This window comes from Phyllostomus hastatus, unplaced genomic scaffold (genome assembly GCF_019186645.2).
Source record: "Phyllostomus hastatus isolate PE091 unplaced genomic scaffold, TTU_PhHast_1.1 phas_scaffold_78, whole genome shotgun sequence".
In the NCBI taxonomy this organism is placed as follows: domain Eukaryota; kingdom Metazoa; phylum Chordata; class Mammalia; order Chiroptera; family Phyllostomidae; genus Phyllostomus; species Phyllostomus hastatus.
In genome coordinates this window covers 35,352,826-35,379,974 of record NW_025334041.1, presented here as the reverse complement: position 1 = coordinate 35,379,974, position 27,149 = coordinate 35,352,826, and the positions used below count along the sequence as shown (strand labels likewise).

At 38.9% G+C, this 27,149-nt stretch overlaps 1 protein-coding gene across 1 annotated transcript in view; it reads right to left on the bottom strand.

Moving 5' to 3' along the window:
• Positions 1-26,058, bottom strand: part of ELAPOR2 (endosome-lysosome associated apoptosis and autophagy regulator family member 2) — a 183,760-nt gene extending 157,702 nt beyond the window's left edge. The window contains exon 1 of the mRNA XM_045828926.1: positions 25,795-26,058. Within this exon, the coding sequence (XP_045684882.1) occupies positions 25,795-25,980 (186 nt within the window). The 5' untranslated portion in view covers positions 25,981-26,058. The remainder of the gene's footprint in view (positions 1-25,794) is intronic.
• Positions 26,059-27,149: the final 1,091 nt, after the last annotated feature.

The window sequence follows — 27,149 nt, the reverse complement described above, 5'->3', positions numbered from 1 at the left end:
AGGTTAGAAAGTTTTAAGATTTGCAGGGAAGGAGATACAAGTTGGTTAGAAATTACAAAAATCAGGGCAATGTCCAAATAACATTGCTTTTGTCAACAGTATAAGAATTGACCCTATTTAAGCATTTGCCACACCACATTATGTGACTACCCTGAGACGGTGAACCTTATCTTTTCTCTGTGCCCATAGTCTTGCCCAGCAACCGCACAAGGTAGACTGTCAATGCCCGTGGAAAAGGAGAAGGTAGACGTTGAGAAACAAATGAGTAATCATCAGCAAACATAACACCAATGGAAAAACAATTTCCTAAATGTCAAAAGACACAGACCAGATATAGTTGGAAGAATGGAAACACCCATTCCAAAAACTTACCCTAAAAAAACATCGACTTCCCAAAATAATAGATAGAAACCAAGTTTTCTAGAATTTTCATCCTACTAACACTCTCACATTTATTTCTCCCACTTGGCAAAATAAATTAGAGTAAAAGATGAACTGCCACAGAGAGAAACAGAAAGATAAACAATGTCTTTACACCAAAGAGAAATCTTTATTTGATTTCACGTATTAACTTTAAAAAGACACCCAGTCTATGGCAATCTTATTTCTAAAAAAAAACAAAACAAAACAAAACAAAAAAACTTGTAAGATTCAGCAACTGGACACATTCTATTTTGGGAAATTTGTCCTTAAAAAAATCTAAAGATGAATATCTAAATACATAAAAGATATAGTTACAACAATGTTTATTATATAACTAATCACAAGAACTAGTAACATTCTAAATGATCAACAATGAAGAATCACTAAAATATAGTTTGATACACCCACACAGTGGAATTCTGTACACTTATTTCAAATTATATATATATATATCTACTCCTCACATGGCAAGATGCTCATTATATGATTAGTATAACAATTCCATTTTCATAAAATGTGCAAATGACTATGTATATATGAAAGGGAACTGAATGGGTATATACAAAAGTATTGAGTAATTCTCTTGGCATGTTGGCTTACTTATATTTCCTGGTTTCCTTTATACTAAACATGTATCTATACAAAGAAAAAAGAAACATCATTCAGAAGTAAAATACAAAACAGACAAATAAAGACGAAATGACTTGCCATTAACATCCTCAGCTTGAAGTAAACAGATGTTCCATTTCGTACCACCAGAAAAGTCACTTCCAATTTTGACAGTTAATGCAAGAAAAAATGCTAGATGCTTACTTAGGTTAGCATTGATGTAATTTGTTTCCTTAAGGTATAAGGATATTTTGCCCATGTATAATAAAGACAAATAAATCAGATTATCTAGGAGATAAGGTGTCCTAGTTAAATGATTTTCAAAAAGTAAAAACAATTTCCCCCAAAAGTGAATCAGTTCCAGTTCCTGTATGGATAAATAGAGTATGATGAACAAAATTCAGTCTTTCTTTGATGAATGAGGATCTGGGTGCCTCAAGAGTCAATGCAAGTTACAAGGCTCTGGACACACAGAGACTGCAAAGAGAAGACTAAGTGAATGGGCTCTGACTCTAGCACGTGCTATGAAAATGGGGCCCCTGAAGAAGGGCCAGCTGTGCCCCTGTTTTCTAGTGATCTCCATCTGTCTCCAGAGAACAGCACAGAAGCTCCTCGGCTGATGGCTAATGAAGCCTTCAGTTTATTGCAGTTTTTTTCTGTCATTGAAGGAAATTCTTATGTGGCAAAATAAATACTGAAACAAGCAGCATTTGTGAACAATATGTATGTTTTAAACCACATTCATGCAAGACAATATAGAATTTTTGCCCATTATCAAACACATATACCAATCATTTAAGGATTATTTAGAAAAACATGAGCAAAGGCAGAAACCATAAAAAGCAAGGCATGATAAATTTCACTATATAACGTTTTATAAGTCCCCTGAGACCAAAACAGCATAGACAAAATTAGAAGATAAATAGCAAACTAGGAAAACAGTTTTACAACAGACTGTCAAGACTTATATTTTCATTATATACATGTATATATTTAATTCTAATTATTAAGAAAAAGATAAATTCACTAAAGGTCATGAAGCAGGCATTCACAAAGGGGAAAAAACAGACGTGGAAACATATTTTATCTGAATAAAAATAAAAAACATAAACAGGTATATTTTGTTAAAGTAATAATGGTTATGAATAATGGAAAGTAATAATGGTTATGAATAATGGTTATGAAAAAAAGGAAGCACACTCAAATATTGCTGGTGTGAACGTAAATCAGCCGAATGCTTCGGGAGGGAATTTGGCAGAGTGCAGCCAAAGCCTTAAAAGTATGTATTCTGACAAAACAGTCCCTTTCCTAGGATTTCATCCTTAGAAAATAACTAAGTGGTATTTTATATAAAGGAATATTCATCAAATATTATTTAAAATAGGGGTCAAAAGCTAAACTTTTATCCATAGAGATTGGTATAATAAATTCTGTTTAAATAAGAAGCATGATGTACTAGGATACTCCAGATATCAGAAAATGTTTTAAAATGTTAGATGGTAAATAATGCCGTAATACAGAATGTATATGACCCCCAATTTTTTTCTTTTAACAGTGAATGTTTTTTGTTCATAGCTGTGTTTTATACACATACAACACAGACACACATGTACACATATAACTTAAACATACTTAATGGGCCTATACCAAAACATAAATTAGATTAGCAGTAGTAGCAAAACAGATTAATTTGGGGAGTACAAACATCTCTACAATGTTGAGCCTTTCCATCTAAGAGGATGGCATGTCTCTGTTCAGGAATAAGTCTTATAATGCATTGCTCTGGGGCACCTTCCAAATGAGAAAGAAGGTCTCAGCAGTTGAAGGAAAGCAAGAGGCCATGAATAAACTAAGGAGGATTAACATGAAAAGCAGGTTTTACTCAGACCTCATGTCACTAACATATGAGTTTTTTCCTACAGAAAAAAAAAAACTCTAGGCTGTCAAGGATATAATTTACCACTAACTTGAGTCCTCCTCATTATAGATCATCCTAGAATCCAAAGCAGAATTATAAAAGGCGAGACCATCTAAGGCCCCAAAACTTTATCTTGAGGAATATTAAGTATATTACATACACTAAGTATCTAAACTCAGTGACTTAAGTGGCTAAACAAAATTATAAACCAGACATCCCCAGGTAAAAAATGTAAGCGTGTGTATGTCTATAACAAAAGTAGCATGGGCCAGACTCACCAGGCCTTCTTTTTGGCTATTTGTACACAATGCTTATTTTCTAGAAACTATCAACCTACATGTCTGCCTAGTATGAACACACTGACATGAAAAATTCCACATTCAGTCAAAATTATCCAATAAGAAGTAAAAACGTAACCCAATTCCCTAAAAATATAAAACTAGAAGAAAGTCATAAATGTTGATCTTGGAAAAGACTTTATAGATTATCTAAACCAATCTCTTTCTTTTCCACATAAGAAGACAGGACTCCAAAGAAGCAAGTTACCTAAGATCACACAGCCAATTAATCACAAGAAAAATCCCACAACTGGGTCTCTGGACTCTCTGGTCAATGCCCATCCCACCACACTCCGGTACATACATATCCAATTGAACATTACCTCTGTATCAATGTATTCACCCCTCCACACTGAGATAAAAATAAAGCTTTTCTTTTGATTAATTACAATTGGACTATATATATTTTTACATGGTTAACTAAGACTGATCTTATAAACAATATTTTAAAAACATTAAGGCTCTATCATTAAACAACTTTAATAAAGTTAAAACATTTCATTTTAAACAAAATCAAATTTGAGTACAATTCCTCAAAAATCCTCAACAATCTTAGGAGGGCACGGAGGGATAAATGGTGATGGAAGAAGACTTGACCTAGGGTAGTGAACAGTGTACAAACAGCGTGTTATGGAGTTGTACGCCTGAAACCTATATAATTTTGTTAGCCAGTGTCACTCCACTAAACAAAAAAAGGTGCAAAATCATTTTTTAAATCCTCAACATTCTTAAAATATACATTTTGGACATACATCACATTTTTAAGGAGCTAATTAATTTGCTACATAAAATTGTCAGTTGGAAATTTTCGTCAGATAGTGTAGGGAGAAAGGTGTACTTTTCTGGCAGGCTGGCCCAGGCAAGGAAAGAAGCAGCAGATGGCACAAAGCAAACCTTAAACAAACATGTTCTCCTGTTGTATTTGCTTAAATAAACCAGTCTACCAAAACATGAAATCAAGACCTACGCATGTATCTGCATCCATATGCTCTTTGTACTTCATCAGTACAGTCACTGGGAAAGCACTCAGAAAAGATATCTTCCCAGAGTCACTGAACATGTAACAGTAAAGGGAGAAGAGGAAAGGCTGTGATTTCGTGAATACAGAAGAATATCGGATTTGGTCTTTATTGAGTTGTGGTCATCAATGAGGTAAACTATGGAGCCAGGACAAGAATCCACTGTAACAAACTGTCTGCTTTAATACGGTTACTTTCGGACCTGCTGTCAGGCTTAATCTGTGGAAAACTCAAAGGATGTGTTTGCTGCTACTTTACACTAGAAAACAATTAGCTTTCTGATTCAGAGTTTTCTTTTAATGTTTGAAGTTAAATAATATGAAAATTTTTTTAAAAATTACTTAAACCAAATATACCAAGTTAAAAAAAATCAAGGCTGTCTCTAAGAGATTCATTCAGCGGTTATTTTAGGGCATTGCCAAAAGTTAGGTTTCTGAGCCAAAAAGAAATTTGAAAAATATCCAAATACGTATTATATTTAACACTAATTTTCACCACAGATGTTTTCTTCATTTTAAAGCCTTGGAGTCTGCCTTGATGCTAGAAAGGTAATAAGCCCAACATTTCTCCCTTGTTGTGCTAAGAACTGAGCGTTCATGGGTTCATGTGCTGACAACTACGATCATTAGTTACAATGAGTATTCTAGCAGTTTTTAAATAGAACCCATTACAGTCACAATCTGTTTTATGAGGATACGTCTTAATGGCCTATATTCCAGCTAAAAACCCAGTGCTGGAAAAGAAACAACTGTTCAGAGAGAACAGGACAGCCAGAAATTTGCTGGAAACACTTCATTGGATCATACACCTAGATATACAATTACGAGCCAATTTCCATAATGCTTTTCTTAGTGTGCGAACAACAAAACTTCTTATAATAAACAACTGAATTTCTCTCTGTAACAGGGTGGTATGTATGAGGTCAGACACTGGCCTACATTTGCAGCTAGAGCTGTGCTGCCGTCTTGAAAAGGCCAGGGATATGACACATGAAATTAAGTAGAAGTTTCCCTAGAGAAGGCACTTTGATGTGTCTCTTCTTCTTCTTCCCAAGGCAGAGTCTGCATCTACTAGCTCGCTTGTTCCATTGTTTTAAGCATGAGCATAAATGAGAAGTCTAAGAAAAGTCTTACCTCATATTCATATAAAGTATTAACAAACCACCCCTCTAACTCATTTTATATTTCTTTTCAAAAAGGCAGTTCACTGTAGGGCCAATTCACCAAGTGTCCATTTCATCCCAGTACAGCCATCTCCTGGCACGAATCCTCTCAAGTGACACCTAAAGTCATCCAAATGACTTCGATTAAGTAACCAATAGCTGCATCCAAATATGACTGAACAGAAAACTTTAAATGCTATTATAATAAAACTTCAGTAACGAGAGTATGGGAAAGTAAAGGTGTAATGGCCTCTCCCCAAACATGCATTCAAGTCCAAACCCACAGTGCTTCACAATGTGACTTTATTTGGAGATAGAGTTTCTACAGATGTAATCAAGTTAAAATGAGGCCAGTAGTATGGGCCAAAATCCAGTGACTGGAGTCCTAATAAAACAGGGAAATGTAGACAAACAGAAAGGCATAGAAGGAAGACAGATGTGAAGAGACACAGAGATACCTGGACTTTGGACTTCCAGCCTCTGAAACTGTGAAACAATAAATGCCAGTTCTTTGGGCCCCCCAGTTAATGGTACTTTGTTTTGTTATGGCAGCCCTAGAAAAATATTACAAAAAAAATCCCTGAACTGAAAAGAAGGAACAGTCATGTGATATACGTAAAATGGCTGTGCTTGATTTTTTAAAAAGTCTCCAATTAAACAGGATATAATGCTCTAAGTGCAGCTCATCTTAAGAAAAGGACTCATGGACATGGGCAACAGTGTGGTGATGGCGGGGGCAGGGGATAGAAGGGGACTAAATGGTAATGGAAAACAAACAATAAAAAGTTTAATGTAAGAAGTTTTTAAACAAGGTATTATAAGTTTAAAAAAAACAGAATCACTAAGCATAGAACAAAATCTGTATTTGGAAGGAAACTTAAGTTGGTTCAGCATTACTCATAAATACGTGCACTTCCCCGTTTGGCTACTGCCCCTCTCCTCTTCTCCCCTTACTACAAACACTCCTCACAATCGCCTCTTCTCACTGTGCCTGCCTCCCTTCTTCTCATTCTCTCCTGAACCCACTCTAATCTGGTTTTTGCCTCTACCGCTCCATAAAAAAACATTCTTTTCAAGATTGTAGCCCTGACTAGCGTAGCTCAGTGGATTGAGCACGGGCTGCGAACCAAAGTATCACAGGTTCGATTCCCAGCCAGGGCACATGCCTGGGTTACAGGCCACGGCCCCCAGCAATAACACATTGATGTTTTCTCTCTCTCTCTCTCTCTCTCTCTCTCTCTCTCTCTCTCTCTCTCTCTCTCTCTCTCTCTCTCTCTCCCTCCCTCCCTCTCTAAAAATAAATAAATAAATCCTGGGGGGAAAAAAAAGATCATTGTTGACCCCATACCACAAAACCCAAGCATCAGTACTCAGCATTCCTCTCACTGGAGCTAAGCGAGCAACAGATTCAGTCCTTCACTCTCTTCTCCTTCAATGTTGTCTTCATTGGCCTCTGGGCCACCATTCTCCTCCACCAGCTCTCCCAGCTCTCCTGATGTGCCCCAGCACTTGGTCCTTGACCTCTTCTTCCTCTGTCTAAAATCACTCCCTAGGAACTCTGGCCAAGTGGCTCAGTTGGTTGGAGCATTGTCCTGTGCACCAAAAAGGTTGCAGGTCAGGGCACATACAATAGGCAACCAACAGACATTTTTTCTCATATCAAAAATGTCTAGTTTCTCTCTCTCCTATAAATCAGTAGACATGTCCTCAAGTGAGGGTTAAAAAAATAAACAAAGAAAAATAAAATCACTCCCTAGGAGATCTTTGTAAAGCCTACCATGTCTTTTGAAATATATAAAAATATACCTTATATACTCATATTATACAATTGCTTCTCACCACTCCACCCCTAAAATTTTCATCTAAACTGCCACAATGCATCACCCAGATTACTGTAATAACCTAACTCATCTGTTTTCTCCCGTATCTCCAGCATCTATTTTCCACCTAGCAGCCTCATTGATCTTTTTACATATGAATCATGTCATGTTTTCTCTGTGCTCAAAATTCTCCATGGCTCTCACCTCACTCAGAATAAAAGTCAGAAAGTCTTTAACATGACCTAAAAGGCACATGTGATCTGCCACACCCCATCCACCTGTGACCACTATGTGTGTATCCTCATTATTCACCCCACTCCAGACATAGTGGGCCACTCTTTCTTGAACATGCCAAATGTATGCTCATCTCCAGGCCTTTGCTCTTGCTATTCTATGTGCCTGGAAGCTCTGTCCCCAGATGGCTACTTGGCTTGATCCCTCTCTTCATTCAGGCACCACTGAAATACCATGGTATCAAAAGTCCTCTTCTGACCTCTTAGATAGGCCCCTCCTCTGTCCCCTCACCTCTCTTACTCTTCTTAAATTTATCATGACCTGTCATGTATTTATATAATGTCTATAGTCTATCATTTTATAAACTCTGTAAGAGCAGTAACCCTCTGTTTTTGTTCACTGATGTATTCCTAGTACCTACACCAGGGGCAAACACAAAAGAAGGGCTGAATAAATATTTGTTGAAAGAATAAATGAACATCACATGACCTGGCACAGAGTAGTTGTGAAATAAATATCACTTTAAAAATAATGTTTAGACAAGTGATTCTTACCCTGGCTGCACACTGGAATCTGCTTCTTAGAGACTGTCTTCAGAGATTCCTAAATCTGAAATAAATTATTGGTCTGTGACTCTAACAAGGAACTAGATTGACAACCACTACCTTAGATTATAACAACCTCCTTAAAGAAAAGGGGTATTTTTAATCTTTGTACCTCTGGCACAGTGGCTGGCAAAGTGATTTATAGTGTTAATTAAATGAATGAATCATGAGAAGTGGCCATTTAGTCTTTGCTTGTATACTTCTATTGATGAACTAACTAGTTTATAAAGCAAGTCTTGTCCGTTGCTATGCATCTTTAAAGGTTACTGTTCTTCATTAATCTGAGGCAAGGTCTTCCTCACTATAAAGTCCACTCATTGATCCCAGGTCTGCAGTCTGAAGTCTACCTGAAGTCCATTCTCTAAAAGTAGCCTTTCATACATTTAAAAACAATCATAATGAGCCCTTTGCTTGGGCTTCTTCTGTAGTCAGGACAAATAGAAGCAAATGTAGGAAGTGTTTGCCCCATACTCATTCTGCCCGGGCAGGGGGTATCTCAGCCACAAACAAGGCACTGAATCTAGGTCCTGAATGATAATTAGAAGTTAGCTGTACCCAGGAGAGAGAGAGAGAAAATGGCTTTTCAGATTAGGCCATGAGCTAAGCTTGTAAACATGGAAGTGTATGATAACCTCTGAAAATTTAAAATTGTGGTTAGACTGCTGAGTAGGAAATAAGGATAAAATTGGAAGGGAATAAAGGGCATATATAAGGAGAAATCTAAAAAAGGTCGCCTGTGACCACATGATAAAAGGCCTTGTATATCTTGTTAAAATGACTTATTTGTGACTGACTGGATCCACACAGAGTCTAGAAATGAGAAGGAAGAGGACTAACAATATCAAGTAAACCACTAATAGCCAATCAGACATGAAGGCATGAAGGAAAACTTCAAATGGAGAGAAAGATAATGAATTTGATAATAATGAACTTGGTTTGGGATGTATTTAAATTGATGTAGTCCATTCTACTAGGGGTGTCTTTCAAGGAGTTGTAAATGTGTTTTTGCAACTTGATGGAGAATCGGGCATCAGAGTTTAGATTTGAGTCATTTAAACAAAGATTGTAAATAAGATAAGCAATCAGATATGAAATGTTAACAATGGTTCACCAGAGTGGGGTTGCAGGTGATTTTCATCCTTTTTACTTGTTCAAACTATTTGAATTGTTTATAATAAATGTGTGTTATTTTCATTTACATAAGTATAGAAATTAATAAAGAAAATATAGCTAAAAATCAAAGATGACATGAACAATGCAAAGAGAAGATCAAAAGCAAGAATTTAGAATAACCAACACTTACAGAGAAGTAAGAAGCTAAAGAAGAGTAGCTAAAGAAATAAGGATATAAGATTCAGTGATATTGGATTCCAGTGTCTTGGAAAGAACAGAGGAGCAGACCAGAAACAGGGTTACTGCTGCAGAAAAGTGGGGTAGGATGAGGATGAAAGAAGCACCGTAATTGGGAGGTGATTACTAACCATAACAGGAGATTTGGGAGAATGATTGGGATGAAAGTCAGACTGCAGTGAGTTTAAGAGAGTAGAAAATTAAGAAATAAAGGTAAAAAGTCTGGTTTCGAAGACAAAAAAGAAGTTCAGGTTAAGGACTGCCTTTATCTGTGTCCATCACAGAGAATGTAGAACTCAGTGCTATGAATTTGAGCATATCACATTCATTCTCCCTATCCTGTCAAAGTCATCACCTACTGCTACAGAAGAAATAAACCTAAATGTGACATGTCAGCCAATCTCACAATCATAGCTCCCATCAGTACCTTTTGTCTTTCTGGAGGGAAAAAAAACATAATAGTCCCCAAAATTTGCAGAACCGCTATTAGTCTAAAAGAATTCTTACCTTGTTCTAAATGCAAACATGTTAGTCAACCAAATTTCCATCACCTCCCACAAAAAAGATAAAATACAACCAAACCTAGGTATCTTGCTGAATTTATGTTTATAGAAATATAATTTCAACTAATGATGAACATATTTAATTGTCCTTCCAAATGAACACAAAGACTGCTCTCATTACCCAGAGAATACACAAATGTTATCACTATAAACCAAGAAAGTCCTCACATTAGCCTGTGACTAAGATGGGGGGGAGATCTGCCCTTCTCCCCTGCACTCTGACAGTCGTTCATTAATTGATAATGAGAAGATCTCCCCTGGCTGTTGTGGCTCAGTAGATTGAGCGCTGGCCTAAGAACCAAAGGGTCACTGGTTTGATTCCCAGTAAGGGCACATGCCTGGGGTGTAGGCCAGGTCCCCAGTAGGGGGCGTGCAAGAGGCAACCACACATTGATGTTTCTCTCCTTATCTTTCTCCCTTCTTTTGTCTCTCTCTAAAAATAAATAAATATTTTTTAAAAAAGAAGACCCACAGTAGGCAGGCAAATGGAAGTTGTTCCCACAACCAGCATATCTAACTGACTAACAGAATGATTAGGTCTTCAAAACATCACGATTTACCTGAAATAGCACTAAATACTGAATGAAACACAAAACTAAATTACCTCTCAGAATATCTCAGAATGCCATGAGTCCCTGTTAACATTTACATTCTAGGCTGTTGCTGCTGCTGAACTTCATAGACAACCTATTTGGAGAACTTACTAACAAGTTCTTGGTATTCCTAGATTACATTATCATACTGGAGGTGATGAATATCAAGTACTAGGATTAGAACTATATATTATGTTAAAAATAGACCAGCATATGTGGTGTAGCCATACAATGGAATGCTACTCAGCAATAAAAGGGAACAAACTGCCGATTGTCCCACAGTGTCAATCAATCTCAAAATCACTATGCTAAATGAAAAAAGCCAGCCACCCACCCCCCCAAAAAAGAGCACATGTTATGATTCTATCTATATATAAATTTTTAGAAAATGCAATTGAAGCTCTAGTGACAGAAAACAGATCAGTGGCTGCCTGGGCACAGGGCGGAAGAAGGGTTGGACTACGATGGGAAGCAAGAAACCTTTGGGGGTATTGGAAAGGACTATCTTGATTGTAGTATTTGTTTCATGGGTGTATATGATATGTTAAAACTGACCAAACTGTATACTTCAAATACATTGAAGTATAATAAACAATTATTGTACTTCAGTTGATCTTCGATAAAGTTGAAAAATGGAGGCAAGTATTTAAAAGTTCTATAAGATACCTAAATAAGTCTTGAAAGCAATATCATTTATATATGAACAAGTGGACTAATAACAGCTGATTGTTTTTAAATGGGTTAATATATCTAAAGCACTTAAAATAATGCCTGGCCCAATAACTTGGGATATAAGTCTTTATAGAAAGAGGGATATGAAAGAAAACAAAAACATTAAAATAAATGTAAAGTCCTGGCCAGTGTGGCTCAGTTGGTTGGAACATTGCCCTATAACTGAAAGGTTATAGGTTCAATTCCTGGTCAGGGCACATACCTAGGTTGCAGGTTCGATCGATCCCCAGCCTGGGCACAGTCGAGAGGCAACGAATTGATGCTTCTCTCTCACATCAATGTTGCTCTCTCTCCCTTCCTCTCTCTCTAAAAAAAGCAATGAAAAAAATGTCTTCGGAAAAGGGTAGCAAAAATTTTTAATTAAATAAATAATAAAATAATTGTGGTAAAATGATAGAACTACAGGGTTTCAACTTGTATTCTGAATTGTCTTTCGTATACCATACTGTTTTTTCAATACAGGGTTTGGCCTTTAATTTTGAAGTTTTACAGCCTTCTAGTTTAAGATGTCATCAGACTAATACCCCTCACACCTGCTTACCTCTTCGTCTCTTCCTTTATTCCCAGATTTGTACAGGTAAAAACAAAGGCAGAATATGCCCTAGGTTCAGTGCCTGTGCCTCTTACCATGGAGAAACACAGGAAGCTCTGTGTTTTTTTTAAATTCTAAAACAAATTCTTCTTCTAAGAAAATTCTCCTAATCAAGATCTAGTAAAGAGAAGGAGATACCCTCAGCTGATCGGCACAGCATGGGAAGAAAGCTTGCCAGATGACAGAAAGTGGACTATGCACTCTGCAGATACCACATCCTCGAGACAAGAGACCAATGGTCATGGGCTACCCATGTACGTTTGTGCAGGTAAAAAAGAGCGGTACAGAGAGGTCTCCTTGTAAAAATAGGTGGAACACTAACATCAACCTTGGAGGAGATGATAGGTTTCTAGAACACACAAGAAAGGACTTACTACCTTGAGAAAAAGGAATAATTTTAAAATGATGGACAGGAGAAAAAAGTTATATGTAGCTGCTCAATGAACTTAATAAGATTTAATGCATAGCCTCTTAGAAGCAGTGGTAAAGAGCTGTAAGTAGAGACCAGTTCTGTGCTGCGAGGCTGTGGGATGCAGTGGGAAGTGAAGTCTCTTGAGACAAATATATCCCAGCCTGTGCCTCACTAGCTTTGTCATCTTTTGCAAGTTATTAATTGCCTTAGAGCTTCAGTTTCCTCATCTCTAAAAGGAGAGGTATGGATTGCTGTGAGAATTACTATTAATATAAGTAAAGTGTTTTATTCATTTAATCACACAATAAATGGTACTTGTTATCAAGAAAATCGAAGAATTAATAAGACCACTCTGGAAGAGACTAGATATAAAATTAATTTCCAAAAACCAATGGCTTTTCAACATACTAGGGAAAGCTCAATTAAAAGATAATATGGTAAGGGAAACTGTTACAGAAAATAGTTAGCAATAGTTAGCAATAACAAAAAATACTTAGCAATACAAAAACTGTACAAGTGAGAAATACAGAATGCTTCAAACACTAAAGCAGACTACATCTTCAAATGTGAAGATGATACCATAAAGATGATTTTTTTCCAAATAAATAAAGAGATTTAACAGAATCCAGGAGAAAATTTCCTGTGAGATTTTTTTTAACTTTTCTGAAGTTGAACTGGAAGACTAAGTGGAATAAGAAGAGCTAAGAAATCTTGGAATGAAAGAAAACAAATATCATGTAAAATCATATTATAAAACTGTACAATTTTGATACTAATCATAGTTTAGAAAGTAGCCCCAAAACAATCAATAGTTGTGTGCATATATCTATATGTGCTAGAATATGTGCATATATTATATGTATACATATATGTATATAATATATGCATATACACATATAATATATACATATATTGTATGTATAGTAAGTATATACATAGATTCTGTATTGTGTATATACATGTATATTATACATTATGTATAATGCATAATATATTGTATATTATAATATGTATATATGCTGTGTATTATACATGAGACAATAGATTATATCTCATACATACTATATATACCCTTTTCTATGCCACATATACTATATATATATATATGGAAGAGAAAACAAATCAGTGGAGAAAGGATGAGTTATGGATTGTTCAAAATACTATTTTTGAAAACTGGCAATTCAGAAAATGTAAGGTAAGGTCTAAGTCTTACCTTACATCAAGCACTGAATAAAATTTTAGATTAATCAAAATTTGGGAGTAAGTTCACAGCATATTGTTAAATGCCAAAAAAGTAGATTACCAAACTATACCTAAATAATATTCCCACTTTGTAAACACAGCTGTATATCCATAATGAAGTACATGCAAAGATATTTGATATATGTGACAGAGGCAGTATAACCTAATGGCTAAGACTGGGGACACTAGGGCAGCAGCCGGACTCACAAGTTACTTAACCATTCTGGAAGTATTAGGACCAAGCTCAGTAGAGTTTGTGGATCAGTTACTACATGAAATGTCTTACAATTATATCTGGCTATTGTTCTTTTTATTTACTATTCCTATTATGAATGCAAAAATGTTGAGTGCTGTGCTTAGTTGGTAGGATTGTGGTTGTTCTTACTGCTTCATTTTTCTAGAATGCACATCTTTCATTTTTAAGTTTAAAAAGGTAAAATGTAAGAACTGAAACCATAAAAAAATTAAAGCAAATGATGTTAATATTTGTCTGCTCTTTAGATCGGGAAGCACTTCCTTCGCATACCAAATTCAGTTCTGTTTAAGCATCTACTGTTACTTCAGTTCATGTTATTTCCTAATATGCATTATTGATATGCCCAAGAATTATAAATAGAAGTCTGAGTTAAACGTATATTTCCAATAGCCAATTCTTTCCACTCTCATTTTAGGGTGTTAGATTAAACAACAAAGGGCATTGTTTTATGTTTACATGGTAGAAATATTAAAATACAATGCCAAGGATAATAAATTAAGAATGTATCTTAAGACTAAAGCAATAAAGGTAAAGATTTATCTTCTCACCTGTTGCAGCAGGAATGCATACACACACACACACACACACACACACACACACACACACATATATTGAACAGCCCCTTAAATCTACCCTAGTAATATAGGCACAGTGCAATAAGCCAGAACTCATGATGCCCAACAGATGTGATCCAGAGCAGCAGTTTGTCCAAAGCAGAAACCCTATGATTCAGCAGTCAGAGAAGCAGCACATGACTCTACAGATATAAAACATCTTGGAAGAACTAAATTCTACATTCTTCTATTGCTCACAATCCTAACCTTATTCTCTAAGTGAGCATTATACCAGTGGCTCTTATATATGACTACACTTAATGTATTTGAAGCTCACTATCGTGGCCCTCTTAAGTCTTCTCTGAGCTAAACATCTGTAATTCCTTTGCTCAGTCTTCAATTATTTGGATATACTTCTCCAGTAATTCATCTTCCTAATTCACACTTCAAGCCAACATCTCCCTGTTTCAATGTCCATCTTCAAATATTGCACCTAAGTTAATGACCTAAGTTTAATGTCTACCTTCTATGAGCCAAGTACTCTGCTCATATTAATAAAGCCTAAGACATCACTTCACCCCATCATTGCTTTTAGTAGCCACATGACACCTGTGATATCAAAAGTACTTTTAAGCAAGATTTCCTCATCCTGTGCTTAAATATCTAAATTTCAGGACCAAAAAGGACAGTCTATATTTAAAACAATTACGTTTGCCCATTAGCTAGCCTTGAACATCATTTGAATCTCAGTTCTGCTTTCCAGCTCATTAGGCATCTTGCCCAGCATTCTGACTTTACAGAATTTGGTTGAGCCTCCTCAAAACCAAAGCATTGATTAAAACAGTAACAGGACAGAGATTAGATACTAAGACCAAAGGTATTACCATGGAGACCTTCCTTCAGTTTAGCATCAAGTCTTTAAATTAATAACATGAGGGTACATGTGTTCAAATAGCCAATAATCTGCCTAGTTATACCATAACTCAGCATATACTTCTGCATCTTGCCCACGAAGATAAGACATTTCAAATGCCTTACTGAACATTATGAATCATATGTCTGTGTCATACTCCAGAATGACTGGTAACCTACCCCTTCAAACCTCAGCCAGTTTCTGTGCTGTCACTCTCTCCGCTGTGCCTTTTCAGTTTCATTCTCAATCACTTCTTGCTCTGCTTGTTTCTTAAATGCTGGTGTTTCCCTGAGCCCTCTCCTCAACACACTACTCTTGCTGTGAGCTCAGAGCCTAAGTGACTTCATCAACACCTATGGCTTCAGTTACCTCTTATGTGCTCATAGCTCCCAAGCTGTCTTGGTTACACTCTCATAAATCCAACTGTCTCCAGGAGAGCACTGTCTGGATATCCCCTGGGCACTATAAACTCAGGATGCCAATAATGAACTCATCCTCTTTCCTCCAGCCACCTCCTCGTCCTCCTAAATTTTCAATCTCAATGAAAGGCAGAGCATCTACCCAGCAGTCCAGGGTGAAAAATTCAGAAGTCATGGTAGACTAAAATTTATCACTCAGCTGTCAAGTCCATCTTCTAACCTCCCCTACCATTCAGGCATTTGCTTAGCTCTTTATTTTTCTCCCTAAGGAAGAGGAAAGAGTCTCCTAACTGATCCTCCTGCCTCCAATATGATCCCCACTTTGTCTTCCTCCACTCACTAACAGAATAATCTTTCTAATCTGATATCAGTGGCTCCCCAAAGCTTTCCTACAAGACTCTCAGTCTCTGCCTTCTTCATAATCTAGTCATCTCTTGCTACTCCTACCCATGTGCCTTCACTCTAGCCTTTGAAGTTGACATATGACTTAATTCATAGGCAGTTATACAGCCTATTTTCTTTCACTGATGTATGCTGGCCACTGTGCATCCAGTAAAGCACTTCTAGAAATATTTCAAAACTCAGCTCAAAAAGCACTTTCTTTAAGACCTAGGCTCAATTAGGTCTGGTTTAATTGCCCTTTCTCTTTGCTTCTATATAACCCTGCATATAACTCCAACATAGCTCTTAACCTATCTGTACTATAATCATGCACTTATGTATTATTCATTTTCCTATGAGAGAAATACATGATATGAACTCATTAAATGCTAGATGAATAAATAAATATATGAATGGCCACGGAAAAGGAAGTAACAGCAATGAATTAAGTAGGACTGTTTTGAAATTTCAAAAAACATTATTGTTAGAACAAGAACTGCCAATCCCAGCTCAAGAATTCTTGCTCATTTTGCAGTTGCTTCAGTACCAAACACATAAAAGACTTGATATAGCATAGGAATTTAATAAACTACTATGTACCGCATATCAGTTTTTGAAAATTAAAAAATTTTCCTATTTTGATATGTTAAGGGAAGTAATTCCAGATATATTATTATGGCCTCATTAATTGTTTTCTCCAGATATTATATTATCTCAAAACACATAGGCAGGAAAAAAATCTATGGAAATATATTCTTAGTGCATATATGTTATCCATACTATGTGAAGGGCTCCTATATGTGAAGAAAACAGTAAGGGAAAACACCTAAACAGAAAATTCCATGAAAAGTGAAATACAAAAAGCTAAGTGACATAAAAAATACTGACCCTCTGTAGTCATTAAAGAAATGTAAATGATACTAATGAGAGAGCATTTTCTACCATCAACATAGTAACAATTTATTAATTATTATTTTTAGTGTTGGCCAAGAGATATAAGGTTCAGACCTGTCCACAGAGATGATATTTAAAGCTAAGAGATGGGATGATATCACCAAGAGTGTAAGGATGACAGAAAAGTTAAGAGCCAAGGATTAAGGCCTGGAATGCCCCACGTAAAGAAGTCAGGGAGATGATGAAGAACTAGCAAAGACTAAGAAGGATCACAGTGTCTAAGAGAAAGACCATGACAGTGTGGTGAGCTTAAGCCAAGTATATAGTTCCAGTGGTGACAGAGCAACCAACCAGATCCAGTGTTTCTAACAGGGCAGGTAAAGATGAGGAATGACAGCTGGATTCAATGTAGAAAAGAGCACTTTCATTGCAAGTGAAGAAGATGGCTCTTAACTCAACACTGGCATACATTCAAATGATGCTATATTTTGTAATATATGAAATATTAAAATATTTTATAAATTTACAAAAGTTTTTGTGAAGAAATATTAATAGCATTGAGAAATGCTTAGAAGAGAGGAAAAGCTGTAACTTCTACATACAAGATGAACTCACTTTTAGTTTTTAAAAAGGAAAAAATACATATAGGTAGCAAATGTGCTAAAACATTAATATTGAATATCACTAAGTAGAAGAATGAGAGCTGATTTTTTTATACTTTATTTTCTAAAATTTTCATAATGCACAACTTCCATAATTAGAAAAACCCTTATAAAATACTTTTATAAGTAAACAAATTTTCCTGTCCACATCCCAGTTATTTCACACTTCAATCCATCCCCTCAGAAACACTGCCCTTAACTTATGCAAGAATAATAACTAATAACTGGCATTGTGTTGAAATATACAAAGCATTTTCGAATGCATCCACTTGATCCTCACAGCAACTCTAATGCGCATATGGCAGGAGTTACTATCTCCATTTGCAGACATAGAAAGACTCAAAGAGGCTGATCTGCTCAAGGTCACACAAACCAGTGGCAGGGCTCAGATCTAAATAAGCACTTTGATTACCTTCAATGCTACTTCCACTACAACAAGATGCTCTGTAGTTGCAGCAAAATGTAAACAACCCTCCTTCCCCATAAGTAATAAACATCAGAAAACATTTACCAAGAAGGCTTATGCTGTCGTTATCACCATGTTTTTACCATTTCATCATTACCCCTTTCTTAAAAAAGTTTTATTTCATGAGAGAGAGAGAGACATTGATGTGAAAAACACAGATAGGCTGTCTCCTGCATGCACCCCAAGCAAGGATTGAGCCCACAACCCAGGCATGTGCCCTGACTGAGAATCAAACTGGCAACCTTTCAGTTAAGGGATGACAATCCAACCAACTGAGACATGCCAACCAGAGCCCATCACCTCTTAATATTAGCATGTTTTTCTATTCTATTATCTATCTCAGAGAGAGGTGCTTAATCTCCATGGTTGGGCCTTCTTTCAGGATGTAAGTTCCCAGAGAGGGATAACAATATTCTCTGTGTCATGTCCTGCCTCAAGCATCTTGTCTAGTGCCTGGAGTATAGAAGATAACTGAGAAATGCTTGCTGATGCACTTCATGGTAATAAGAGAAGCTCACACTCCATTTGGTGTATTTCCATAGTTTCTCGGGCACCCTGAAGAAGCAGGAAGTAAGCAAGGGTTACAGTTGAAGAAATTTTAGCAATGAAATAGGTCCCTAGATTTCAACAACTCTCTATTCCTCATTTTATGTCTGTATCTACAACTTCAGGGTGCATCATAATCCCTGGAGAGCTGGTTATAATGTAGGTCTTTGGGTTTCAGCCCCTGGGTTTCTGACTTAGTAGGGTGGGTCAGGGCCCAAGAACTTGCATTTCTAACAAGTTCCTAGGTAATGTTGACACTGCTAGTCCTAGGATCACACTTTGAGAACCAATGACTCATAGGAAAGAGCCTATAAAAGTGAAGCTTTGAATAAGTAATAAATGGTATCTTGAACTCCAGAGCTGTAAACTGAGCTGAGAATAAAGTTCAATATGGTCTGATCACTGTGTTTTTATGTCAGACTCTTTAATCTGGTACTATTGAGAGAAAATGTCAATTAGGATTAAATGCCTTATAAAGATCAATTCCTTTTTATAATTGAAAAAGTGGAAGCCATCCACTCTTCTCTATAGTATTTTCAAGATGGTGATCAGTTCTCCCAGAGAGGAGGACCTGTATCTTATTCATTTTTAAAGCCCCTAATGTGCCTTAAGCAAAAGGATATTTAATCACTTTTGCTGAATTAGATGAAATTCCTGCCCTCAGTAAGATCACGTACTTCAGGTGTGCATGATCAGCCCGTGGCACCTTTGTGTAACTTAGATAACGGTGCCCCCGCTGGACCTGTGCCAGGGTGGCTGGCTAGGCACACTGAGCACTGGATGGATTCTAATGCTTATGGGCCCTCACAGCTTGGTTTTCTGGTACAGAGCACAGTGGTCCCAGCCACACAAGGGTGGTCCCATGTGCACAGAACATTTGTCAGATAGTCTATGTCTGCCCAAGAGTAAACAATGGGTTGTGACCAGAATCCAGAGAAGAGAAAAATGGTTGGTCTGTAGTACTCCAGGAAGGGTTAAAGGAGGATCCAGCAATGGATCTAAACTAGGAGGCTTCCTCTCTCAGAGATGGGCTATCACCACCACCTATGGCCTCCAACCAAGAAATTCCTGCTCATCCTTTGGGTCTTAGCTTAAACATCTTTCCCTCAGGATCCCCACCCCCACTCCCACCCCTGGAATAGAAAAGCTATGCAATCCCACTGCACAGTCATTTTGTGTCATAGCACTTACGGCAGATGTAATTACATGGCATATGACATTGTTTTGATTCTGCTCCCATGAGATTATAAAGCTCAGTGTGGGCAGGGGCCATATGTTCTGTTCATCATTTTACTTCTATGTGGTACATAAGCACACAATAAACATGGGTTTAATGTTAAAATAGTAGATGTAACTTACATTAGGAAAGGCAAAAAGGACAAGAATTACCCATGGTTTCCTCAGGTGGAAGCAAAAGGCAACCAAAATTTGACTGGTGTTTCCTGACCATGAAGAATGATAAGATCCAAGACACTGCTGAAGAATTTGCTATGATAGGAAAACGTGCCACTCTACACTATGTTCTGTTATTTCTAGCCCTTGTGCTAAAATATGACACTTCCAGGTCTGTCAACTCTTAGTTTTACATTGTAAATATTGATGGTGTGAATACTTGCTCACATTTGCCTCAAACATGAGAAATGGTTCTGAGCATAAGAACTTGAAATGGAAAATTCACATCCACAAGCATAGCAGGCAAGATTAATGTTAACTTCTTGAAAACAGAAACAGAAATGGAGTTCTAACTGCTTCAGCAACAGTGTGGCTTTAGAATCTCTGACACCCTCACTCCCAGCCGATGACCTTCAGAGACTTCCTGAAAATAGGATATTTCTCAATTCTTCCCATCGAAGCCTAAAACAGACAGTAAGACTATTTACACGTCCTCTGATTTAGGTGGACTTGGAAGACCCAATTTCTTACCAAATCTCGGAAGGCTATAGAATACAAGTCTACTCTATCACCACTGCCTCACCTCCAGTCAATATGCAACCCACCTCCAACACTCCACAGGGGACACTCTGGCATGGAGCACCAGTGAACTATCCAGTTCAATTTTCCCTTTCAGTCCTCAACTTATTTGAATTTCTTTAGGCAATTGAAATGGCAACCACCCCTTTCTTCTTCAAAGGTTTTTCTCCCTTTCTTTATAACTTTGTACTCTCCCATTTCCCTTATACTAGCCATTATTCACATGTCTTTGAGGATTCCTCCATTTCTGTCCCCCCACCCCAGCCCCCATAATGCTGGTAAAACCCAAGTCCTAACTTTTGTCCTCTTTGTTCTCACCTCCTGAATGATCTCACCCAATCCAGCAGTTTCAACCACGCTTTTCATTCAAGTGCTTCCCACATCTCCACACCAAGCCAGACCATGCCCCTGAGCAATAGGGCCTGAGCCCCAACTGCCTACTGAAAGTCAGCCTCTCCAGAACCAAGCTCCTTCTCTCCTCTTCCTCACGTTCCTCCTCACAGAGGTTAGAGGCACCACCCTCTACTCAAGCCAGAACCTTTCATCCTTCACTCTCCACATCTACTTACTCTCAGTTCTGTCTAACCTCTTGCCTTCTTTTCCATCTTCATTGCCATTGAATCCGTCATCCTTTTGCTAAACTATTACCATTGCTCCTAGCAATTTTATTTCCCATCCCTCTAATGAGGCCTCCATATTGTTGCCAAACTAAAGCATATTTTATTACTTCTAATTTTTTTAAATCCTTCTATTTGTCCCCCATCACCTAGCAAATGAAGGCCAGCTTCTTAGCATTGTATACGGTTCCTTATATTCAGGCTTCTGTCTTCCTCTCAGACTCCTCTCTCATTAAGCTCCTGACAGCACATTGTACTCCAGTCATAACAAATTACAACAATGTTGTGTTGTCTTTCTGCCCTTTTTCAATGTGCTCGCCACCAGAAATGTCTTCTCCCCAAACTAGCCCATGCTCACAACTGCCCTTTGTCTGCTTGGCAAATTCCTACTCATCTTTCAGGTCTCACTCACTTCCTTCATAGGACCTGTTCCAAAGCTCCCCACTGGATTTGACTGCCCCTTTCTTCTCTCATGACACCAAATCATTTCGTTGTAATTGTTTGTCTACTTTATCTGTCTGTTCCCTACCGAATTAAATTTTATTTTTTTAACTTGTAATTTCACACCAGCTGACATTTCACCTGGCACAAAGTATAAGCTCAATAAATGTTTGTAGTAAACATTGTTGCCAAAAAGTCTTCATTCAATCAAGATTCAGAGAGACCACTGGGATCGCATTATGTAGGATTTTACAGCAATGAACTAAGACTCAAGCTATTTTGTGATTTAACTTTCTAGATTTAAATAATGCACACAGAATCCACTTAGTTCTGTTCTTTTTACTCTCATGCACTCTACTTTCTAAAACCTTACTCCACTCTGAATCCTCTGTTGGCCTGTATCATTTTTTCCTCAGGCAGCTGCATTAAGTCCTATTATGCAAAGAGTCAAAAATTCCATTCCATTCAGTTCTTGGATCAGCCCATCCTCTGACCCTCTGAAGTCTCTCTGGGCCCTTTCTGAAATATCAGGATCTAGGTCTACTCATCTAGCAATGATCAACTCTCGAATTTATATATCTTTTTCCTTTAATTTATATTAATCTTATCTCATCCACACAATAAAGAGAAGCAGGTCAGTTTTTATTACTATCATTTTACAAGTGAAAAACAAACACTAAGAAACCCTAATGATACTTATCCTTTAAAAGTTGCCTATCTTTTAAAAAGCCTGAAGAATATTAATTCTGTACTTTCTGATGTCCAGCCATCATATTAATTTTTCTTTAAACACCATCTACCAAAGTTGCATCCTATTATTGTCCTTGAACTGCTGGCACCAACTTGACTTCTGTTTGTCTCCCAAACGATAGCCTTCCTGTGCTGGCTGGTGCTTTCATCCTGCTGATCTCACCCAGCTGAGCATTCCAAAGTAATCATTTCTCTCCCCTTTCCAATCCCATAACCCAATGACTGTGACAAAAGAAGTTGTATCTTACAAATTTTACCCCTGAGTCCAATCCTCTGCAAAAATCTAAGTGAAACTTTACCCATAACCCAGTTGTGTTTTTGAAAGGTATTTTTTCTGAACTCAGGCAATCAGAACTAGATTACTCCCAGGCCAGTTTTCCGTGCTTCTCATCCTTTTCCTTTCATTGCTTTCCTCTAAAACTAGGCAGGGAAAAGGAGAGTCTATGTAACTTGGTTAGCCATGACCACTTTTCTAAAAACACTGATAAGCGAAGGGAGGCTCAACCTACTGGGGGACACTGACGTTTAGAATTACCTGCAGATCTTTCCATACCACGTTTCAAAATTTTCATATTGTTCAGTTGGCTTTAGTTCTCAGCCTCAAACCCCCTCACTTTAACTGCTCTCACTCTCCCCACAACCGCAAGGTACACGTGGCATTCACCTACTTTTCTGTTAGTAAAGAGTGGAAAGGGATAAACAAGCAGGAATGGAAAGAAAATAGTTACTTTCACTGTCTTTGTTCACATTTCCATTGGTATATCTTAGAGCGCAGGTGGCAAACACAAGGCTCAGAGGCCAAATCCCTCCACCTTGTTTTTATCCACCTGGCACCTTGTTTCTACCCAGCAGCAGCGCCAAGCTCCTTGCCCCTAGATAAGGAGTAGTTATATTTATACAGTCCTAGAATTACATTTTGCCCTTTGAAGGCAACCGCAAGTCTAATGTGGCCCCCAGTGAAAATGAGTTTGACACCCCTGTCTTAGAGGAAGCCCTTTCCTACACATAAGCACAAGCAGACCCTTAATCTCAAAGCCTGAAAAGCACCTACCCTTCTCACTTTTCTCTAAAACAATGATCAATCCTATAAATTAGCTCATCTGGTTAGACCAAATGCCAAGAAGCAGATTCAGACCCTGAGAGGTTACTTGACCTCTCCTAGTTCCTAAGGAACCTCTAATCCCAGCCAATCATCTTACAGCTGTTTGTCAGTCATCAGGAAGAACATAAATGGATCTGTGCAACATCATTTCTAGAAACACAACCAACCCCACACAGACTTAGTAGAATCCCCCTATTTATTTAATTTATTCCCATTTTCAGAGGGAAATTCAAACTTGAGACCTCAAGGGATTGAGTCACATGCTATTTCTAATTGGACACAGACTTCCTGAACCTTTTGTCATCTCTCTGCCTGTCATTGCAATATTTCTGTCTTAGGGTACAGACTCTTATTCCATTCTTTCTAGGTGCACATGTGTAAAATACGTGCTTATCTAAAGGGCCAGCCTAGTTGTGGTGACCAAAAGCATCACTCCCCTCCACCCACCACTGGCTGACTTTCACTAATTTCATGTGGATTCTTCATTAGTAAGAATTTGCCCTGGCTGGTGTGGCTCAGTGAACTGAGTGCCGACCTATGAACTGAAGGGTCACTGGTTCAATTCCCAGTAAGGGCACATGCCTGGGTTGCCAGCCAGGTCCCCAGTGGGGGGTATGCAGGAGCCAACCACACATTAGTGTTTCTCTCTTTCCCTTTCCCTCTCTTTAAAACTAAATAAATAAAATCTTTTAAAATAATTAACATTCAAGAAGCTTAAGATTTTCACTTTAGAAAAGAAATATGTTCTGCATTTTGGGACACAAGGCTGAAGGCAGGGTTTCAAGACTGTCTTATTGCAACTCTTCCATCTGAGGATGTCCAAGCAGCAGCATTCTGTAGAAAACTGGAAGAATGAATTATTCCCAGGTGACAGGTAAATTTGAAAAATACAGATTAGACAACTCATTATACTAATAAGCTCAAAAATTAAGCACAGCTGTTTCTTGAGATCTTGCTCTGACTGCCCCAGTTTCAACGCTACTGTGTACTCAGAAACATGCCTTTGATATCTTCTCCGTTTCAGTCTGTTCTGGGACTTGTACTACAGCAGAGGAAGATGGAATCTGTGGATGATGGGCGATGTCTAGAATGCAGATATTCTATAATTCAAGCCTGGGTAACACTCAAAAGTGACAGCATCATACACAAAGAAACAAGGACTGGCCTTTCTTCCCAGAGGGGCTATCAGCAAAACTATTTTTGCTGCATAAATGAAAATGACCCATCACCCTGATTCCTAGCAATCTTTCTAAAAACAGTATCCACTCCTCATATCCTCCCTGACATAATCACTCAAAGTAGGTCAGAAATGTTGCTTCCTTCCTCTCATTGATTTTCATTAAGAGGATGCACTTTCTGGAACACTAAAGGGAAAGATAAATACCCCAATACAAGTACCAATGACACCCCTGAAAATTTTTGGCACACCAAGTCCAGTAACCCTAAAAGAGAAAATCTCATCACCCATAATTTATTCTTTTTGGCTGTATATCAACAGTCTATCAAGCAATAAAATACATAGTGGCAGTGCTTCAGCCAGGTGATGAACACCTCCCAAAGGAACATATACATTCTGTCTTTTTTGATTTTCTAGATCACCAACCCGCCTCTTTCCTAAGTACACACTCCTTTTTTCTTCCTCATATAAATGCTTTATTTTACCAGAAGGATGCCAAGTGACACTACACACTGGCTTAGCAAACCCCCAGGGCCTTATCAGGAAGCTGAGCGCAGGGGAGTCGGAAAAAGGGGTTCGTAGAGACCCGGGAGTAGAGGGAGGAGGAGGAGGGGAAGAGCGGGAAGCCCTCCGGTGGCAGTATCTGGCTCTTCTGATAAAGCTGTAAAGGGACCAGTCTCCAGATCCCACTGGCAGGGCTTCCCTAGTCTCCTCGTCTGGCTGAAATCTCCCGCGGCCCCAGGTCCTCCAGGCTGACACTCCGAAGAGGGCGCCGCAAAGTCCTTCAGAGCCCTCAAAACACAGGAGTGCGAATAGAAAAGCATCACCCAAAAGACAGTAAAGCCACACACCCCCAGTCGGCCAGCTTCCCGGGGCGGGCAACTTCATCCCATGAAACAAACGAAAACCCCTCTCCTCCCGGAAGGAAAGAGGCCACGGCAGACAGCAATAAACATGCACCACCCTACCCAATCTTACGCTCCCTCCTCCCCCTCCCCGGCTAACTCCAGGTGAAGGACCAGGTGCGGCTCACCTCCTGACAAGGAGGAAGCGGACGGCTGGAGGAGGGCAGGTCCCCAGCCCAGGCCGCCTGGCAGCCGGCGAGCACCCAGCAGCAAAGCCAGGCGGGGCTCCAGGACAGCGAGAGCCCGCAGCGGGGAGCCCCCGGCGGCCGCCCTCGACCCCTCCTGCACGCCGGCCTGGGGACGGGGAGCAGCATCTCCGTCCCGCTAAGGTCGGCGGGCCGGCGGAAAGGCGGCTTTCCGGGATGAGACGCACTCCGCTCGCCACTCGCTCGCCCCCTGCCCGGTTGCTCGCTGACAGCTCAGCTGCGCTCGCGGTCAGGGCAGCGGGCGCGGGTGCTCCCGTCACGCCGGAGGGAGGGACCGCGGGGCGCGGCGCGGGGGCGGGACGCGGGGCGGGGACGCGGGATCCAGGGAGCAGGTGGCGCGGGCTGCGGCCCAGCCCAGTGCGTCCTAGGGGGCTGAGTGGCCGCCTGGGACGGGAACCTCATTACGCTTCAGAGAACGAGAAAGGCCGGGGTCTCAGGTAGTGTCTCTGATCCCCAGTCCCCGAGGCCCACCAGGAGGGGCGCTCCAGGGATGAGCCAGAGTAAAATACAGGACGTCAAGACATTGTTTTCCGGTGGCGGATCTTTAAAATCTCTTTACTTCCCGCATCTCACACAAACAGATGCACCGTAGAAACACCCCTTCGTAAGAATCCAAACTAGCTAGCGTCAGATCGAATATTTAGGTGACTAGGGCTTGCGTGAAATGGCGAGGCAGAAAGGGGAATGAAATATATATGCAGTTCGTGGCTGTTTTCTCACCTAGCTGATAAAAACCATAACCATACCTAACCCATAGGGTTGTTATAAGGATTAAATAAATTGATGTACGTAAAGCACTTGAAGAGTGCCTGGCAAGCAGACGTAGTATGTGTCGGTAGTTGTAGCATAATTACTGCTGCTGTTGAGGTTATTTATGGGGTTAACATGGGCAACCTTAGGCAAGTAAGCCCTTTTGTTTGTGGAGGAAGCAGCTTCTCCGTCTGTACAATGACTGGGGTAGTCTTCATTGTTTCATTCATTCAAAACCATACCGATCTGCTTGGTGGGTATCAAGTGGTAAATAAGATGGACGGGATGATGATGCCTTGTCAGTGCTGAGGATCCCAAGTGTCCCTTCTCAGTCTAAAATTCTGTGAATGGCTGTCATCCTGTTGTTCAAAAGGGACACTCAAATTTCTCGTAATTGAGTCCCTGGAGAAATCTTACCCTACAGACTCAGTATAAGTTGATTTGAATTTGTCTGTGGCACTGTCTCTAATGTCTTTTTAATAAACATTTCCACATGAAACATGAAAGTTTTTTAAATTTTTTATTGA